We start from the raw sequence: 16,887 nt of genomic DNA on the forward strand, positions 1-16,887 counted from the left end.
ATTGGGAAAAATAATTTTCTGTATCGATATATTTATCGATATACATGATATAGATCATGACTCATGATTACGTTTTAAGTTAGGTTTAATGTCTTTTAAGTTTTAACGAATTTTATTCTAATAATTGCTAAATATATCGATACTCTTGTAAAATTTGGTATCCTTTTATAACTTTTGAGATGTTACAGCATTTTACACAAATTTCTTTAATGAATTTAATGGATTAACGTCATATTTATCTATATCCCGCTTAAAAAAAAAAAAATTTTTTTTACTTTTTGCTCCTTACAAGGGTCGAACTTGTGACCTTCGCGTTAGAACTTTGATCAAGTTCTATTAGCACGACGCTCTAACCAACTGAGCTAAAGGAGCATGATTTCTTATACAACAGTTATAAAATATACATATAAAGATTCTACGCTTCCTTTATATATAGTACTAATAATTTTATGTAAGAATTATTCGTTCAATATTATGTATGATGAATTTAATGGAAACGAACCGAACAAAAAAATTTCCAATATGATAATCTCTCCTCATCAAAACAATTTTTTTTCCTAAAACTACCAACAACGACCCTTACAAAACCTCTATTGTTCAATTTCACCAGCTTTTGTGATTTCCGGAAAATGAAATTGCAAAATGAATATGATCAAAGATGACACACTCTAAGTGACATTAATAACCCTGTAAAAAAAGTCCCCGTTTTTTATATTCCATCCTTTTTCCGTAAAAGGCTCATATTTCCGGACTTAATAATCTTATATCACGGAATTTATCGAATTATTTAAATTTTCTGTGAATGGATCCGTGAAAGGCTCATTTTACGGAGTTTTTACAGAAATAACGGATAAAATTTTTTTTTAGGGAAAGAAAAATATTTTCGAACGGGAAACATACAAATTATTATTAACATCAAAGATTAGACCTCTCTAGCATCAAATTTCGGCGCTTTCCTTTATCATCATTAACTGGAGCATCAACGTGCGCGGTGGCATAAAAATGTAAAGAGTTGAGTGCATCCACTTGCGATTATTCTCAAGTATTTCTCAAATTAAATAATCCTTTTTAATCGATATTCAAAGAATTTAAACTTCAGATACTGAAATTTCCACTTAAGAAAAAATTTATACAAATCACGTGATATTGATTTTATAGTATATAAAATTGTGAAACGCTCCCCGTGATTTGCGTCAATGGAGATCTGTCAATCTGTACAGCTCTGGATGCCTTTTTATTAAATTTTATATCTTTATATATTTTTTTCCTTTTTAACGTATGTGGGTTTTTTGCATTTATTTTTATCGTTGAAAATATTTATGCATATAATTTTATTCAATATTATTAAAAATTTAAACAAATATGCGGTATATATTGCAGAATGTGATACGAATCTATTTTTGGGATAAACAATGGCCCACTAGCCTATTTTAAGGTATACAATGACTCACTATACCAATTCAAAATTGTTTAATCGGTCTTTTTGATCACGAATTTTATTGGTTGTTGTAATCCGATCAGATGGAACCACAGGTTGGTTTTAGTTGATCGAAAATTCTCAATCGAAACAATTCAAAATCATTATCTTTTACATATTGTCCTTATTAATATTACAATATGAATATTATGTTAATTAACTTAAATTAAAAAAAAATTGATTATTAACTACAAATGGACAATGAAAATCACCTTTAAACTCTTTAATTGTTTAGTTTGAATACGTTTTTAATTAAATCTGTAAATTTTCTTAAAAGATTTATTTACACGAAATATAAATTGTGGAATATTCTTTGAATCATTCTTTGAATTTAAATGTAAAAGAAAGAGCTTTCAAATTTTGTTATAAATATACCCTCAATTCAACACGACTTAACCACGATCAAAAAATATTTCTTCATAAAAAAATCAATAAGGTTAACAAAAAAACCTTAATTCCACACTCATTTCTTCGTACAAAATCAAAAGTTAACAGAAAAATCAAAATGAAATTCAAGCTTTTCTACCTTTTCTTCATCTTGGCCATTTTTGCTGCTGCTACTTTTGCACTTGACGATCATTTGGTAAAACGTCAAGAGAAAGATGAAAAAGGAGATGTTGAAGCAAAACTTTTGCCCGCTATTATTATCAATCTTGCTAGAAGATTTGGCGCTTCTCTTGTTGCAAAGTGTCGCGCTAACTCTTGTCGTGGTAGATGTCCTAATGTACTTTGCAAAGCTCCTACTTTGTCTTGTTGTAACCTGGCATGCAAAATCGGAATTGGTGCTCGCATTCCTCGTGTCGGCGGTCGGTGTTAAATAATGAAGACCCCTTGGAGAATTCACATATTTAATTATATACTTTAAATATTAGAAGGTTAAAGATGACTTTCTTTTTTCGATTTTTTTTGTTAATCTCAATAATATAACTTTAGTCTAGACTTTAGCAACCATTTAGACTTTTATATAATTATAATTTGTTTCTAGTAAATTTATCAGTTTTATTATTTATGTATCCCTAGATTATTTACGTGATATAAATCATATTAATAAATAAATATTTATTTATACTAATAATATTATTACCATAAAATTTTAATGTTCTCAAAGAAAATATTTGTTTATTTATTAAAAATTTTAAATTTATATTAAAATATCTGTAGGTTCATCTATCGAAGACATTTTTTTTTCTTTCTAATGAATGGAAGAAAGAAAATTCATGTGAATTTACTTTTTTTTTAATTTTTTCTTCTTCGCTTTCAATTCACATGAATGTACTGTACTAATGAATGTAATGAATATCCTAATACTACTTCGGCTGTGTTTCTCGAAATTTTGTACTTTCAGAATTTTCACATTCGAGATTAGTAGTTCATTATAATTACTTAAACTCAAATAAAACATCTCGTAATGACTAATTTTATTGTTTTTTTTTTTTTTTGCTCACAAATTTCACAGCGATATCTTAAACTCAGCCCTAAAAGCCATATCATTTCATGCTTCGCCATAATTCATTATTTCCTTATGCGAACGGACACGGTCGTCATAATAAATTTATTTTTTGATTATATCGACATGTTTTGGGCGGTTTTTTTGTACAACGGGTTTATATATATATATTAAACCTCAAGATGGTATCTAAGCCGCTTTGACGATTTCGTATTATAAATTACAAAAAAACTTCAAAAAAACTATTTATAAATGTGTTCTAAAGGAGGGCAGTGAGGTGTCATAATCTAAATCTAAATAGTAATCCAAGTAGTAATCGAACACTATTCCTCTACGGAGGTTTAAAGATAAATCTTAATCGATTAGCTACTCTAAGAATTAAATTTATTGCTAATTTTTTTTCTAATTCGTCCAAGCAGATCCATAAAAGCCAGATTAAGAAAAACATACGACTTATTTTTTAAAAAATTAGTATAATTCTCTTATATGACATGTAGTAAGTTATATGCACCTCTCATAAAATATGGATTAAGCCATTTGTATCATATATTTCATTATTTAATCCGCAAAAATTTTGGCTTAACAAGTTGTGGGACTAAGTTCTGTGTATTGTTGACAACTAATTTGTATCAGAGGCGTGTAACATTAATTTAATAATGGTACTTGTGATTTTCTGCGGTGACACAATGTCAATTCTGTCTTAAAAAATAATTCTGCGGTTTGGCAAGAATTACGTAAAATCAGCCATTCACTAAAAATAATGTCAGCCAGCATTACGCGAAAATTTAAAATAGTCACTGCCGATTCTGTGAAACGCAGTCCCTGCATTGTGATTAAGGGTAGTCTGAAAAACTTGCATATCGACCAATATAAACAGTTGCTACCCTATAAAAAATTTTATCCGTTATTTCTGTAAAAACTCCGTGAAAATGAGCCTTTCACGGATCCATTCACGGAAAATGTAAATAATTCGATAAATTCCGTGATATAAAGTTATTAATTCCGGAAATATGATTTTTACGGAAAAAAATATGGAATAAAAAAAAGGATTGACTTTTTTTTACAGGGCTATAGTTAAGATTTGTAACTAGTGCATTATTACTCCCCAAACAGGTATATATATTCCGGCTATTTTAAAGTTCTTTAAACTACAAGTTAATTTTTGGGAATGAAAGGAATGCCTAGAGGGTATTGCTTTGTAACGTAAACGACGGTAGCTCTCTTGAGTATTCTATACTCAGAACACGAACCAGAAAAAAAACAGTTTTAATTGAAACAACTATTAAACGTAGTATTTACTTTTTTTACTAATAATGTAGAAAGTGACAAAGTTATTGTAGAGATTAATGGAGTTAAATCAGAAATCAACGAAATGAAAATCGAAGTCCAGACACGATATTAGATATCATTCAAAAAGACGTAATATAACGAACTGTTATTAATTTCTTATCAATTACGTAACCGTGTTGTTTTTTCCGAATAATGAATGCATTCCACTAATATTATTTAATATGTTGCGTATTTTGTTATTCGTAATTAACTCAATATTTCGTGTTATTCCGGTATTATAATATCATCAACAAAATTTCGTTGAAAAAGAAATGGTGGACTCACGTTGTAAACAATTGATCTTAATTCGGGAATTTGTTATCAATGTGTATAATATTATGTATCTGAAGAACATAACAAAATATCAGAACATAAGTTAACGGAAACGGACAGATTATTTGGAAGTTACAATACACTTTATCTATAAATTCCGAATTAAGTACCATTCGTTATTGATGTATAGAAAAACAGAACCCACAGATATCCAATGTTGCATAACACCATTGTAAAGTAATTTTTTTACGTTATTGTATCATGTATTGGTAATAGGAGCGCTTAAAGGGTCATATACGGAACGTACAGTATAATATAATATATACGAGTTTGTTACTTTCAGATTCCAATTTTTCTACACATGGAACGAATTTATCTAATTCTTAATACAATGTCCGCTACATAGAAGTTTACAATCCCAATTCATTTTGTGTTATCATTGGTATCGAAAACTATATATTTTTTGCATTATCAATGAGGTCCATTTATGGCACACAAAAGGTAAAGGAAAAAAGATCATGTTTTATTTAGCATGTATTAGTGCATAATATACATACAAATATGCGGGATAAAACAATTCATGTGAATACAAAAAATATATATATACCTTTTTTTTTTGTTATGCATCAATATACAGTTTTTTAGATTATGCAATTTCGCTTGTGGATCTTTCGTTTGTAATATATGACGGCATAATTTAGAAGGCACACAATACGACTGCGGAGAAGATTATTAGTGGACGACGTGTTCCACGAAACTCGCATACACACGTAGTACAATTTACCCTATGGGCTGGAGATTAAAATTAGTTATAGTGAGAAGTTCACTACAACAATGAGACCGTGACCCATGGGTCACAGTTGTTTACAATAGAGAGTGAATTTGGTCTTCGACTCAGTCGACATATTGTGTTTCCGATATTTTTTTACTTAGGCCGTTCCAACTTGATTGTTTGTTTAACGTCTAGATTTTCTGAAAAGGTTGAGGGAGGAGGTTTTTCATTAAACAAACTAAAATGTAATAAACCTTTGAAAAATTCGGGAAATTTCGGAAGATTCAGAAACCTGTAATTTAAATTTAAGGGGCATTTAAAACATATATGTTTATCAACATTTAGATTTTAAAAAAAAATTGAGGGGATAGGCACGTTAAACAAACAAGTTGAAACGGCCTTAGTTTTAGCTAATTATAAAAAAAATTTTTTTTTTTTTTGTGCCCTACTTTCAAAAATAGTTACATGTTTCAAATAAATCTTTTTTTGTATTAATTTAGAATTTTTTTGGTTTATTCTCATTTCCTTATTTGTAAACATAAAAAATTTGGAATAAGGTAAATTCTAATTTATAATTTTTTTGGTTTATTCTTATTTCCTTATTTGTAAATATAAAAAAAATTGGCATAAGGTTAATTTTATTATATAATTTGCGAAAGTTAAATGAAATGAACAATTTAGATGTCATTGTAAGCATAATGTAATTATGTACGACGTTATTAAATAAAAAACAAACATAAATATACTAATTTTTCTTTGTTTTGAAAATAATTAATTTTGAACCTGCATTGTGAATCTTTATTTTTTTTCGTGTGTCATATTTTTTTTTATTTATTTGTTTATTTTTTTTCTCTTTTTTTCGTTTTCCTTTTTGCTTCACTTTTCGCTTCCCTTTTGCTTCCCTTTTTGCTTCCCTTTTTTTCGTTTCCATTTTTTTTCTTCGCTTCCCTTTTGTTTCACTTTCTTTTATTTCTCTTTTCTTTTATTTCGCTCCCTTTTTCGCTTTTCGTTTCCCTTTTATTTCGTTTCCCCCTTTTCTTGCCTTCCTTTTTTTTTTTGCTCGTTCGATTTTTTCAAAAAAAAAAAACTTTTAAAATAATTCGATAATAATGAAGGAAATTAATTTTGATTGTTTAATACATATTATTAATGAACTACGAAATGATAAGAAAACATTATACACATGTCTTTTGATCAATAAAATCTGGAGTAATATCGTAATACCAATATTATGGAAGTATCATTCATGGAATATTTATAATAATGAATCAAAAATAAAACTTTATAATATAATATTATCATTTTTATCATTAAAAACAAGAAATAATTTATTAAATAATGAAATTAAATTACCTTCTTCAATATTAAAATTAAAAACTCCATTATTTAATTATTTAAATTATTGTGAATTTCCTGAACCTGAAGATATTAAAGATATTATTATAAGAATGATTTTAAGTAATAAAATTATTATTAATAATGATGATGATAAAAAATATTATTTATTAGAACAAGAAATTTATAAATTATTCGTTAATAATTGTAAAGATATTAAAAATTTAATATGGAAAACTTATCAACCTTTATCATTATTTCCTGGAGCTATAAATTGTTTTTCTAAACTTTATAGTTTATCTATTGATCCTGATAATATAAATTCTAATTCTATTTATGAAATGTCAAAAATTTGTAAAAATTTAAATATATTATCAATTTATAATTGTTCAAAGGATCATCATGGATTAATTTCTTTGATTGACGTTCAAAAAAATTTAGAAAAATTAAATATTTATCATAATGATATTAATAAGAAAGGAAATTGTCAAGAATTAAGTAAAGCATTAGCAAGAAAAGGTGATACTATAAATGAAATTCATTTAGATTTATTTAATAATATTCCTTCTTCATTTATGATTTCTTTAAATAATTTAAAACGTATTGATATTTTTAATCAAGATATAAGAGAGGAGGAGATTAATATTAATGAATTTCAACAATATCTTGCAATTTCAAAATTTCCTAAATTGGAATTTTTTAATGTTAAAGGACTTTTATGCTTTAAAGAATTTTCACTATTAATTAAAGGGACAAGAGGAAATCTTTCACATCTTTTAATTGATATTAAAACGGATGAATTTATTATTAAAAATACTGGAATGTTAATTAATGAAATTTCTAATAATTGTCCAAATATTAAAATATTATATACTTTTATTGAATCAAAAGATTTTATTCATATAAAATCTTTATTATTAAATTGTAAAAAATTACAAGATATAAGATTTTATAATTTAAATAATTTTATTGAAGATTATTATCATAATGATAATATAGGTGATGAATTATTAAATATTTTATCAAATAATAATAATGATTTATTTTCTTTAAATCATCTTTTTATTAGTGAAGATTGGGGTTATTCTATTGATGCTCTTGAAAGATTTTTTCAAAGTTTTAAAGAAAAAAATTTGATTTCTTTTAATATTATACATAATAGAAATTTTTATATTACTGATGATCATAAAGAAATTATTAGAAAATATATTAATGAAGGTGTAATCCGTTATTCCAATTATATGTAATATCTTCGTTTTTTTTTTGGTTTTACGATAAACGAAAATATATTGATACTGGATCACGGGAACATATATCGATATACGTAATTATGGTCACGTGGAAATTTATTTTTTACATACAAAATCATTCATTTGATCATTTCTTTATTCGATGAAATTAGCAGAATTATTAGTATTATCATACGTTATTATGGATTAATATTTTCATTCCGGACTAATAATTGCAACAATAGCTCCATTTTTTTTACGCTTCGGCCTGTCATTTTCGAAAGTTATATAATAGTCATATACGAAATTACGAATAATACCCATAAAAATGTATAATATTATTTATATACGAAATATTTTACTATTTTACTATTTAAGGAAATACTTTTTCTCTTGAAAAAATATGTTATTTAATAAAAAAAAAATTCATATTCTTTAGTTCAAACCAAGATTTTGACATGATCTGATCTTATAGCTAACAATATATCCAAAGTTATTTGTTTCCTTTTTTTTGGTTTTTTACAGTATCTTATAAATAATGTCATATAAATTATGGTATACCGCCAATTATAAAAATAAAATTAATCTCGTGTTATAAGAAAGTCCACCTTCACTTAAAACCATTCACCAGCCAGTAACCATAAAGTTTAAATTATATTATCTTTCAAATCAGTATATTAAACCATATTAAACCAGTTTGGACAGTTGTTTGAAGCTAGTTGTAGTACTGTGTCATAAACAAATTTACAAAAATATTTATTTAGGCTATGTCATAGGAACCAATAAAATTTTCGAAAAATCAACTTTCAAAAGCCAAAAATTAATTAAAATCACAAAAATTTAATAAATTATGTACGTGGAAAAATATTATTGGTTCATAACATGTTATTAAATATTAAAAGCCTCATCAATTCTTAGCCTCATTTATTTATTTGTTTATTTATTTTTTTTTTCTTATTATTTATTGTTTGACTTTTATAGCAAAATATTGTTACTTTTTCTCTGATACAAGATAAGACTTTAGAATTATCTTTTTATTAATATACTTTGAAATGAAAAAATTTTTATTATTTACTATATTAGTAATATTTTATCATAAGTTTAATATATACATACAGTATATACTTTTTTTTTTTTTTAATGATAAACGATTCCCCTAAATTCGTTCGTTATATGGAGTTATGAAACAATAATACAGTATTTCAAATATTCTAATAGATATTCATTATGTGCAGTATACTTTTGAATAATGATTTATTATATGGTAAAGCCATCCATAATATTTACAAATGCTTAGCTTACACAAAATGATGTTCTCACAGCCCACAAAAGCCTTCCACAGCCTCTGCAGCAGCAGTGTATTTATAAAGTTACCTTTTAAAATTCCTTTTTTAAATATTTGAAGTTACTGTTCCAAATTCACTATGCATCAAGATCAGAAAATACACTTATAATTTAAATAACTTATGATATTATATTCTGTTCTAGATTCACTATGCATCAAGATCAGAAAATACCCTTATACTTTGAGTAACTTATGACAACATACTCAATATAACCAATGGATAGAAATGATACTTAATTTAAAGTAAAACCACTACACTTTTGCTATAGTCAAAGTTAAACATTATCACAATCCTATTGGAGCTATATTAACTAAAGGTTTTGTTCAAAAGATCAACATAGATATTTAAGCAAAGAATGATCAAGAATAAACTATGGAACAATGCAAATTACAGCAAAATAGCTATTAAATCTTAAAGTCTGAATGAATTATTAACTTTAAAGACTCATTATGAAGATTGCCTTTAAGACATTTTTAAATTTTCCATACTATTATAAGACAAAAGGACTTTTAAGTTTTAAAATAAACAGTTGTATTTCTTATAATTTTTATGTTTAAGATTTGCTATCCTCATTTGCTCTCATAACTTTAATTTGTAAATGCATCTTAGTATTTATGGATCTTTTCCTTTGATTCATGCATGTCATTATATAAAGAACATTATTTACTTCTTATTCTCTTTATTTTTTTGCATACCTTTAATTGCAGTTTCAGTACCATCCAGTCATATGATTAAATGAATTTGTAAATAGTATTGAATAAATTACAAATTATAATCATCAAAAACAAACTTTCCATATTCATTTTTGTTTGTTATTATTAAATTTTCAAAGTGGTATGCTACCACTCTGTAACTTCCAATCTTAAATCTAAGGCTTTTAAGAGTTTAAAAAAGATACTACATAGTGCCTAAAAAGTTCAAAGGTACTTTTATTTCATACCTATAGAAAAATAGTACAATATCAAGAATTATTTAAAGATTACCATATAGTAATTTGATCTTACTTTTATAAACAAATTAATAAGTCTTTTAAAAACCATTCTTTAAGAGTATTTCCTTTTTATAGTATGTAGAAATATTTTCTTATTTCTCCATTCCTCCCTTATTTTTTATCATTCTCTTATTACATTCTCTCACAATATTACAGTTGCCTCTCATATATTTTATTTGCATTATTGCCTTTTATTAAGCTATTTTTTCACAAATAACACCATATAGTTTGTTAATGGTTGAAAATTCTATGCCCTTAACCTCTTGTGAGGCATCTAACTGCATAAACAACATAGTTTCTACCTGGCCATACGATGCCACTAGGGCATTAATTAGGTAAATTTGTATTAATCTTACAATAAAAAAAATGGAAAGTTAAGAAGAGGAGAAGCCTATAACAACCACTTGATATGAGTATTGACTGTAAGCAGTGTCTTCACAACCTCAATTTTTCCTATAATGTGATGACTGCATTAAGGATTATTACATTCCTTTAGACTTCATCCTTATTTTACTATTATAAATTATTTAGTTTTACTCCATGTATATATTTATTCTCTCTTTTATTTATAATATATTCATTTCATTCTCTCCATTATTAATGAAAATAATTAAACATAGATCCAATACAAAAGAGGAGTATTGCAAACTTAATTATTGAAAGAAGAAATTCAAATGAAGATTCCAGTCCTGATTCCCATTGTAAAAAATAAGTTTTGATTATAATTTAGAATTTGTTACATTCTCAATAGTTGTTTCTTTGGGAAGGACCTATGTAATAATACATGGTACCAACATTTTATGGCTAAAGCAAAATCACCATTCACATTTATATTGAATGCTAATTAATTAATTGAATTAACTTTCTATAGAACAAAGAGCAACTTTAATTCAAGTGAACTATTAAACATTATTATTTGATATTATAGAGTGATTATATAAACAGGCCTATATGGAAGAAATATGATTAAAATAGAAGGGGTTGGCTGTACTTTTAAAATAGAAGAAAGTAAGAAAGTTAAATACTCATAAAGACATTTACAATATCACAATCAGTAGTTTAATTAAGATATACAAATTCCATTTACTTATCTTTTATTAATCCTATTAATCCCCACAAATATAAGTTGCATTTAAATGTCATATCAGATAAAGTAGTAAATGCTTTTTTCACACAGTGTGGTATATTATTATTGCCTTTATAGATCAATTAGAAGATCGATATATCAATCAAAAATTCTATTGAATTATAAAATATTTAGTGTAGAGGTTTAAAAGGTACAACATGTAAATATTAGATGGCAGGCATGAAAGAACATACCTAATATTAATTCATCTAAATAATGTATAATACCTACCACCTATACAATCCCTTTCTCATATAGATAATATATTCATCTCACTGGATGATTTAAAATTGCAATAAGAATAGTTGTCAATTTTTTTCTTACCTAGTCAATTAGACTATGGTATACAAATACATGTCCAGGAATTTGACATAAAACTTGAACTCTTTAAATATAGGTGATTTCCTGTGAAATTTTTCTAGAATTTTATTAAAAACACAGATTAAATATACATGATGATAATTTATTAACAACAACCAATGTATGATAACATATATAACAGAAGATTGTTTATTGAATTGGATATAAGATTAGTTAAAAGGGTTTGTAAATCAAAGATCAAAAATGTGAAACACGTCATTATTGAATCAAAGGAATTCCACCACCACCTTCAGCTTTTCAATGGACTACAAATGCCACTATTCAATTAATAAAATTAATAAAAGAAATCTCCACAGGCAATTCAATCAAATACCAAATCGCATCCACATCAATGTATGGACTCTTAAAATCCAATATAATTCAATTTATAGACAAATTAAATGCCTGATTAGAGTTAAACTTTTTAATCAATTGGAATTAGACTTCTTTAATGTCTAATTGGGGTCAGACATTTTAAATGTCCAATTGAAAAATTCGGCGAGAACATTTTAAAAATTATATGTTTTCCACTCAGTAAGTTCAGCCACCATGTATAATAAGGAATTGGGATTTGATTGATTGGATTGTAATTTTTTTAAAACCTGATTGGGGTCAAACTTTTTTAATGTCCAATTGGGACCGAACTATAATTTTTTTTAAAACCTTATTGGGGTCAGACTATAATTATTTTAAATATCTAATTGGAGTTGGACCATAAATTTTTAAATATCTGATTGGAATCAAACTTTAAATGTCATAATTGGAGTTGGTCTATAATTTTTATTTTTTAATTGTCCATTTGTTTTTAAGGGATAACAATTTAGGTATCACTTATAAAATCATAGTGATGATGGTATCTTGCAAAATCCACCAAATTTGGTATTGTCTCATTTCGTCACTCCAATACCTTTCATCAAAAATCAAGAGCAAGTTTCCAAAGTCTTAAAGCAGCACGCAAGTTGAAAGTTCGACAACTGGAAAGTCTAAAAGTATGTAAAGGTGTGGCATAGTCAAAAATTATGATTTAGAAGAGAAATGGGAAGAATCCGAACTATTCCATGCTTGCTTTTATTATGGACATGGATTTAGAATCTGCCCAGAATATAAGAAAGGTGTACTTAAAAAAATTTTCATTAAAAGATAGTAAGTTTTAAATACTGTAGTTGATCAAAAACTTTCATTAGTTTTTAATAAAATTGGAGTTTAAAGGAAATGCATCCTAAAGTGCTGATTATATGGAAGTATCTTTGTAATCTACTGACTATTAATTATAAATAGGTCACATTAATTATACATAATCAATTTAATGAGTATATAGGTAGAATTATACCCTCAGCAATGCATTATCTCTTGATCAAAATGAACATTTAACAATTTTGGTGATTATCTTAATTATGGGCAATTTATCAAAGTCAATTGAAAGGATCATAAATAGAAAGTTTACCAAAACTTGTGTAATGAATTATAATCATTATTGGACAATTCTTCACTTGACATCTTAAAAATCTTGGAGTTGCCTGGGCCTACCTTACAGGAATTTGGAGTAAATTCATGTAGATACTAAGTGTGCTATTCTGGGTCTTTAATAAATTGTATAAAAATATTTTGTTAATTTCTGATATATCACAAAATTTTATGCTAAATTTTTGAAGAAAACATTTCAGTCTACATGATGATTATTTTTTCTAAGAAATTATATACTAGAAGGAAATGGAGTAATATTGTTATTCCATTCCAGGAGGGTTTGTCTTATGAAATCTTGCCATCAATCAAGTTGTATATAGCTCTATCTTTTTCTATCTCTATATGACTTTTATGCTAGAAATGATAAATATATAGTTTATAATATAATCTTTAACATATTTTAGATTAGAAGTAAAATCTTAACTCCATAGTATTAAAGATGATATATTGCAAAAAAGTTGAATATTTATATTTTTAGACAATTACTGTTTATTATTGAATGAACTATTTTTATAAAATAGTTAATGGTTTTTTATGAAGTAAATTCTTAAATATAAAATAATCATTCATTTTAATCATTTATCTATTACTTATAATCCTTTTATCATTGCCTAACTGGGAGAAATCTCAATCATGCAAAATTGTAACAACTGAATTAACAGAAGGTTATACTCAAAAAACTTGAAATTACTTAATATTAATATTTATAGTGAATTTTTTAAAAAAAGTTAATTGGAAAATCAACATCTGAATTATCAGCAAACTTCAATTAACTTTATTTTTTGTTAACGGAAATGAAAAAAATAAATTATATTAGTGAGTTGTTTACTCAATGTATCAGAAAGATCTAAAATTATCAGAATTCGCCAGTCAATACAACTAACTCAATGGAATTCCTCAAGAAAAAGTTCTGATAAAATAAAATTTTGTTACTTTTGTTACTGAATCTAATTTGATTTGGGAATATCAAGAAGAATATATTGATGATATCAAAATGTTTTATTATTCAAAGAAATATTATTAATATATTATGCAAAAAACAATTTTTTTAAATTTAAAGGTGATTTAATGAATACATTCATGCACCTAATAAATGAAATTATAATAGACACAAAACATAAGTAAAACATTAGGCTACTTATATTAATGATAACTGCCAATTATATAGAAAAGTTGAGACCTATTGCTAGTATAGATTTTCAACATTGTCCAACTGAATTCAAACACAAAGATTCATCTAAAAAAGATAGAATGAGATAGGTGATCAAATCCAGAAAGCAATTAAATAAAGGGAAAGTGAAGGCTTAAGCAACCACCATATTTGTAATACAACTATTATTTCATATTTTCATTACAGGTGTAGTTGACTTCAGCATGCAATAAATATTATACTGATTACTGAATCAAATTAAATTATTATTATAAATTGGATTTAAAAACTATGTGCTAATAGTATAGCTTATATGAAAGATCTTAAAGGCTATAGGCATTGATCAAGAAGAAGTTATATCACCACTTTTTGTGGTATATTTATTATGACCTCTTATTATGCAAAGTGGAATCTTGTTCCTTGGGCTATGAAGTACATAAATAGATAGGGCTATGCATAAATCAGCTGTTAAAATTAGTATTACTGATATAAAAATCAGATTTTGTCAAAATCAGCGTAAATAAATAGGGCTATGCACAAATTGGCAAGGAGACTCAAATAACAGAAAATTGCCATGGGACAAGTGAAATATAAAGAGATAATTTGTATAATACTGAGATTAATATTCACTCAGAACTTCATAAAATAATCCCTGTTAACTAGTATAAATAATATAAAATGAATCCATTCAGTTTTGTATAATAATGGCAACTATTTTACATGAAAAACAAACTTTGCAGAAACCTCTGGTTTTCACAAAATATGTCAGACATAATCACTACATATTACTAACAGATGGTATATATATGTTCTATATATTTTAATATATGCAATATGTTTGTAATATTAATAAAATAATGTTATAATATTTTTAATATATGCTGAAATTTAAACTTAAACTAATATAGTGTAGTAAATATTTTGTAATATGAATAAAATAATTTTACAATATTTTCAAAGTATGTTAAAACATGTACTTAAACTAATGATATAGTGAATATTTTGAATATGTTGTTAATATATTTCAAATATGCTGCTGATATATGAATAACATATTTTGAATACTGTTGTTGATATACAAATAATATATTTTGAATATATTGTTGATATATGAATAATATATTTTGAATATATTGTTGTTATATGAATAACTGCTTCTAGCATGTGACTCTATAAGGTCGATCGCAAATGGCATATTTTTTCTTCTTGACTGTCCAGTTACTACATCACTACTTTATATTGGCTATATGAAGGCAGTATGAAACCTTAATTTTTTTAATTTAAATAATACAACTATTTTTTATAAAAAAAAAATTAACTATAGATTTTTATCCTTTTTATCCTTTCACTTCAACTTGATGATATAGAAGCAATAAGAATGTTAATGCAACAATTTTTTTAATTTATTGATATATAGCAAAAATCTATAATAACAAATTTTGTGACTTTTATACATTTAGGAATCATAAACTTCGTAGCCTCGCTCAATTAAGACAATGTATTACTAGACCTACACTAACGATGACTTTAGTAAGGCTTTCTTTATGAATTAAAAGAAATTTCATGCACTTTGCCATCTGGTGGGATAGCTTATGACCTCTAACCTCAAGTCTATTTATACTTATAAATCCAAATGTTTTGCATCGCTAATAAAAGTATAGTACTAAGAACTCTATAACTGGTAAAAATTTTAGACCAGAAAAAAAAACTTTGGAGGATTTTACCGTAGAGTTTTTCAATATTTTGATGTAGATATATTTTTTAATGAAAATTCATAAGTAAAATATGGTATTTTCTTTAAATAAAAAAAAAGAAAATAACAAAACATTAATGATCGTTTCATTATTTTTTTCAAAAAATATTAATACCCTTCCTTTAAAATCCAAAGAACTGATCACCTACAAAATAAAAAAAAAAAGAACTATTAGTAAAGTTCGTTAAAATTAATAAAAAAATTAAAATAAAAAAAATCATGTCTTTATACCAAAATGGCGAGTCTAAGGCAGAATGTCACGTCTAAAGAGACCGAAGAACACCTAGAAAAAAGGAAAAGGAGAAAAAGAGAAAGAGCAAAGAGAAAGAAAGACGAGAAAGAGAGGAATATGGGAAAAAAAGGAAAGAAAGGAAAGGGAAAAAAATGAAAAAGGGTAAAGGGAAAAAATGAAAGAAAGAGAAAGGGAAAAAAATGAAAAAGAAAAGGAAAAGGGAAATTTTACAAAAAAAATTTAAGCTTAAACTAAAAAAAGCTTAAGTTTTAACAGTAAAATGATCAAACTGCCAATGAAAAAAAGGAAAAAATGAAATGAAACGAACGGTAAAAATGAAAAAAAAGAAAGTGTAAAAAGGGGTGAAGTGGTTGAAAGGGAAACTGTGAAAGAAAGACAGATGAGAGGGGGAAGGAAAAAGAAGGGTAGAAGGATGTGAATGGGAAAGGGCAAAGTAATGTTTAATTAAACTTTAAAAAAAAAGGCTTAAAAAAATAATCAACAGAAAGTTGTGTCACATGATATAATACACGTGATTGTTAAATGGCTTCGTAACTTTTAAATTATAATATTATGTTACATAATGCAAATCTATACAGGATT

The 16,887-nt window shown here is 25.9% G+C and overlaps 2 protein-coding genes across 2 annotated transcripts; both read left to right on the forward strand.

Moving 5' to 3' along the window:
* The first annotated feature begins 1,875 nt into the window (after positions 1–1,875).
* On the forward strand, positions 1,876–2,713 carry OCT59_028857 (uncharacterized protein). Its single transcript, XM_025320140.2, has one exon. It carries the CDS (start codon positions 1,983–1,985, stop codon positions 2,292–2,294), a length of 312 nt encoding a protein of 103 aa, XP_025172056.1. The 5' UTR covers positions 1,876–1,982; the 3' UTR covers positions 2,295–2,713.
* Positions 2,714–6,407: 3,694 nt separating this feature from the next.
* On the forward strand, positions 6,408–7,880 carry OCT59_028858 (uncharacterized protein; the record flags this gene model as incomplete). The annotated part of the gene is made up of 1 exon (XM_025332423.2): positions 6,408–7,880. One exon carries the CDS (start codon positions 6,408–6,410, stop codon positions 7,878–7,880), a length of 1,473 nt encoding a protein of 490 aa, XP_025172055.1.
* Positions 7,881–16,887: the final 9,007 nt, after the last annotated feature.

This window comes from Rhizophagus irregularis, chromosome 8 (genome assembly GCF_026210795.1).
Source record: "Rhizophagus irregularis chromosome 8, complete sequence".
Lineage (NCBI taxonomy): Eukaryota > Fungi > Glomeromycota > Glomeromycetes > Glomerales > Glomeraceae > Rhizophagus > Rhizophagus irregularis.